The 5,065-nt window shown below is 32.9% G+C and overlaps 1 protein-coding gene across 1 annotated transcript; it reads right to left on the reverse strand.

Annotated features, from left to right (window-relative positions):
* Positions 1 to 3,035: 3,035 nt before the first annotated feature.
* On the reverse strand, positions 3,036 to 4,471 carry LOC143549050 (uncharacterized). Its single transcript, XM_077040060.1, has 2 exons — positions 4,270 to 4,471; positions 3,036 to 3,508 (listed from the first exon to the last, which is right to left on the reverse strand). The coding sequence occupies exons 1-2, from the start codon at positions 4,349 to 4,351 to the stop codon at positions 3,240 to 3,242; spliced, it is 351 nt and encodes a 116-aa protein (XP_076896175.1). The 5' UTR covers positions 4,352 to 4,471; the 3' UTR covers positions 3,036 to 3,239.
* Between the last annotated feature and the right edge of the window lie 594 nt (positions 4,472 to 5,065).

A 5,065-nucleotide genomic window follows, 5' to 3' on the forward strand; every position in this document is an offset into this window, starting at 1 on the left:
TTGTTTTTAGACCGCGGAGTTGGAATGTATTTTTATAAACAAAACATGTAAAAAGTTTTAGTCATAATGTTAGTAGTGTTTTATGAATTTCGCCTAACTAAACTAGGTATCTTTGTGAATCATATAGTTTGTTTTGAGGTTAAAGTATTTCTCCTAACACGAATTCAATAATCAAATGAGATAGAAAATTTATCAAATAAAGAGTTTTTTTGTGTGAATTTTTAATGTGTGAAATTTTATGATTGTATAATGACCAAATGATTCCTTTTGTATAGGGGTTTATTTGGTGTACCGAATCCTTGTAACCTTTTATGAAACATCATTACAGTTAACAATTATAACAACCATAATTGTTGCATTATGACCCATGCTTTTTGTTATAGAGAACAAAGTTGGTTCTAATCATGATCAACAACATTGGTTCTTAATTGAGACCAAAATTAGTTTCAATCAAAGATCTGGTTCTGAAGACCAGTTTCATACCGAATACCAAAGTTTATTCTGTTTCCAAAGACCACTTTTGGTACTGAAATACAAAGTTGATTCTGATCAACAACTTTGATACTGAATACCAAAGCTAAAGTTCAATCAACTTTTTACAATTTAACCGCATCCTGAACCTAGGGGTTCCTCCTAGGACTCCAATACCAAGGTTAATGCCTTAGGACCTTGTCGTTCAGAAGGTTTTATAAATGATTATATTTTGTGATGCTGATTTTAGTGTTAATACAAATCCTTAATAAAAATAATAGATCGCTTCGAGAAAATATCTTTGGACTTTTTCAATGTAATAAACCGTAAGCGATGTAGAGATTGTCACATAGACGTCGTGGACCTATGCTTCTTCTGGTTAGGGTACATATTCAAGCATTTAGACAAAAGAATTTATTATGAGGCCAAAGTCACCACATGTTATCGTTTACCAAGTCAAACCACTTGTTATCTAGATTATTAACTACAACGACCATGCCATATAACCTCCGCCACATCCAGCGTTGTATATGATATTGACACGTCAATACAACAATTTTATATCACCCATTAATCAAATATACTTACCTATAAATTAGTTTGAACCTTAAATTGTGTTTAAGTTGTAAAAGTAATGAATCATGAATAGTAAAGAAACCAATCATGAATCGTAAAGAGCACTTTACGGTTTCTTTACCTTTTAAGGATGATATTTAAATTTAAATTTGTGTGATATTCTTAATTTTTATTACTTATTAAATTGAAAAATTTAACAGATAAGACTATGTGTTGTGGTGGTGCTAAATGGATGCTTAGCCTGACAACATGGGTAGCAAGGGTGCAGAATGTTGCTACGGGTGTGATGCAAAAGGGGCGAGGGGCGAGGGGCGAGGTAGTTTTATATTTGTTTTGATATTATTAGGCCATTTAATTTTAAAAGTTGTAAAACCATTTACAAAATTTAAATCTAAATGAAAAAAGTGCATTGATTTTTACTATTAAAAAAATGTTTTAATGACTTGCTTCAAACAATTAGGAAACTTGAATCTATTTTTCCCTTATTCAACAATATGTAATTAATAATTAGGAAACTTGAATATATTTTTTCCTTATTCAACCGAGTGTCCGGTTTGTGGTATGGAGGAGGAATCGGCTGATCATATTCTCTTTTTGTGTGAAGAAATTCAAGCGGTGCGGTGCTTGATTTCCCAATGGTGCAAGGTACCTCCGATTTATGGATTCAGTGTTCAAGATTTGCTGGAGTTTCACATGTATATGTCGGCTCCAAAGGATAAAGCTAAAGCCTTTCATGCGATTTGCCTAGTTACAAAATGGTGTCTTTGAAAGAAACGAAATAAGCTAGTCCACATTGGGCCCTGGTTCATATTCAAAGTCTATACGAAGAGATTAAATCACTAAGTTACCTTTGGATCAAGCATAGATTAAAAAAGAGGGTTAACTTGGGAGAATTGGTGTAGGTTTCGGTTGTAATTCAATGTTAGTGTTGAATGATTTTGTTTTTGGTGGTGAGGCTTTGTTGTATTTTCTCTCTTTGCCTCCGTTTTTGACGTTATATTTGACGGTTCTAGCATCTTGCTAGTTTTAATAAAATTTTGTTGTTGCTTTAAAGAAAAATTAGTTAACTAATGTATCTTGAGTAAATTTAGATCTATCATGATCATACTTCAAAGTTAAAGTTTGAATAATATTTGTAAATATTTGAATTAAGTAGGTTAATATTTATTTATTTTGTCGAGTTACCAAAGTATTGTATCAGTTCCATTATGCAAAACGGCTTAACGATTTTAGAGGTCTAAATCAAAATAAGTTTTTATGGCCTTTTCATTAATACAAAATAAAAAAATGATTATTACAAGTCTTGAGCACCACTTATGACCTACAAGTTAGCAATAATCAATTTTATCATCATATCAATACATAGCTTTTGTTGTGAAACAACAACCTATTAGCTAAGTTTATACACATATGGAGATGATAAAGAGAAAGAAGATTGATTCTTATTGATGTACATAACCAAATACAAGATACATCTATTTATAAGGATATTGCATTAATACAAAGGAAATGAATGGAAGGAGGTTATGCATGTGGAGAGTCACCATATTAAAATGTATTCATAACAGCTTTTACTTAATTTACTTAGCCCATTGTAATATATTGGGGAAAATTAACGTACAAATGGAATTAATGTGCTAATTATTAGAATCAAGTAGAGTAGTTATATATACAAGTAGAGTAATTATGTAATTACATCATAAAGTAATTATGTAATTACTCTATGATGTTATTACAAAATTACTTTACTTGTATATATAATTACTGTATTTGATTCTCACAATTATTACGTTAATTTCATTTGTATTTGATCCAACCCCATAATATATTTATATGTAATTTTTTTTATTTTAAATTTGGAATACTTAATTAAGTATGGACTTAAAGCGTTTTGTTCGGCTAAGGCCGGCCTTGTGCAAGCATAATTAATTTCATATATTTACTGATCATTGGCCTACAATGAGTCAATAACAAAGAATGCATGTAGGTATATGTAACCATATTCTATTATTATACATAATTTGATTCGAAAGTCCACTCTTATTTCCCACATATTAATTACATGTTTCTTGTCAAAGAAATCATGCAATTATTATTACATACATAATATACAAGATAGCATAATGAAACATCTTCTAATACGTGACTGATATGATTACATATGTTTTATCATATTCTCCGCTTATACATCATCAGTTTTGAGTTTCTTTGTTTCCATGTCCTCCACCACCACCCTTGTGTCCTCCACGCTTGCCGCCTTTGTGTCCTCCACGTCCACCCTCGTACCCTCCACGTCCACCACCACCACCTTTGCCATGCCCTCCACCTCCACCACCGTTGTATCCTCCACGTCCACCACTGTTGTATCCTCCACGTCCGCCCTCGTGGTACCCTCCACGTCCACCACCGTTGTATCCTCCATGTCCGCCCTTGTTGTATCCTCCACGCCCGTCAATCTCACCTGCATCATTACATATTATTTATAACTAAGTTAGAAACATGTGTATTACACAGATTAATTAAATGACTTTTAAACATATTTATTTTGACTAACATATTAAAATTTTTCAAAGACGTTTTATAAAAAAGTTTTTTGAATATGCTTATGGTGTAGTTAAATTATTTACCAAATAAAATAAAATTAATCACTCTTATTTAATACTTCATTCGTCTCATTAAAAGTGTCCATGTTTTCTTTTTTATCTGTCATATTACGAATATCTACTTTAAAATTTTATTACTCAATTTTCAAGTTTACCCTTAAACACACACAACTAGCTAGCATTAATAAACAATATTGATGGACACAATTTACAAGGGCATTACTGTTATTTGGTAAACAAAAAAAGGAATCATTCAATCTATCTTAAACTTTGTGTTTTTTAAACAATAACATTTAAAGATGGACGGAGAGAGTAGCAAATAGATGAGGAAAATAAAATTTTATACTTCACCGTACATCGGCACATGACAAAATATTTAACAGAAGAGAAAGATGTGAGAATACCAACTCTACATATTAGAAAAAACCGCATATGGCCTGACAATACAATTTCACACTATAAATATGCATATATAATAGTATTATAAATTGAACACTTTGAGATGCAGTTAATTTGTTCATGTCACATTTCTCGTCCATCTGTAAGAGTTCTACTTTCTACCAACTTTAAGTTTATATGCTCTAACGACATAAAACCTAAAATTACTAATTATACTTACTGTTGGAGGCAGAGACTACTTCTGAGGTAATGAAAATGACTGCAAAAGCCAAGGCAAGAAGAAGGAATGTTTTTGAAGCCATTTTAATTAGATTTGAAGAGATGAGGAAACTAGTGTGTTGGAGGTTTGTATTTATAGAAGGATTTGATGCATGAGGATGGAAACTAATATTATTGCTGTGGTCCCTTTGTTGTTGGCTTGTGAGAATCTGGGCCAGGATACATTTTATTTTCTCATTTTGCAAACGTACATTTGTATCCTACTTGAATTGTTGAATTGTGTTATTGGTTGATCATTAGATGATTTTTGTTGTCATAATATACTTACAAGTAAAAAACTTACCTTTACACATAAATGAATTCGAGTAAGTGGTATGGGAACAAGTGTTGTACTTTTATCACGTAGGATTCCTTACAAATTTTAAGAGAAAATATTGATCCTTTTATATATAACACAAACCGAACTACATCTGGATAATGGGTAAGCGGGCAACAAGCTGCGCCGCTATCCCCTTTTGAATCGCAAAGCCTATTCTACTAAATATAAATCCTTGGTTCCTCGGGCTCTGCGAGTCACTGTGGACCACCTTCTGCACCCGCTCCAAGAAGCGAACCGCCTCGGGAGCTAGGGATCCAAAAGTGTCGAAGGTAAATGGAATGAACACGTGCTGATTCTCCAAACACGATGTCTCATGCTTAGCAACCTTCCTAGACTCCGCTCTCAAAACCGTCTGTCCCGGTACGAAGCCACTGTCTCTCAGCCCCACCAACGGGGACACCCCAGTGAGGTCAACACA

Source organism: Bidens hawaiensis, unplaced genomic scaffold (assembly GCF_021521415.1).
Source record: "Bidens hawaiensis isolate Kalapana, Puna unplaced genomic scaffold, B.hawaiensis_p1.1 tig00015384_1, whole genome shotgun sequence".
NCBI lineage: Eukaryota > Viridiplantae > Streptophyta > Magnoliopsida > Asterales > Asteraceae > Bidens > Bidens hawaiensis.

Bases quoted from the DNA above. Each gene is read 5' to 3' on its own strand.
- LOC143549050 (XM_077040060.1), bottom strand. From the start codon at position 4,351: ATGGCTTCAAAAACATTCCTTCTTCTTGCCTTGGCTTTTGCAGTCATT. The intron at 3,509-4,269 runs GTAAGTATAATT...GTAATGATGCAG, and splicing joins AGTAGTCTCTGCCTCCAACA to GTGAGATTGACGGGCGTGGA.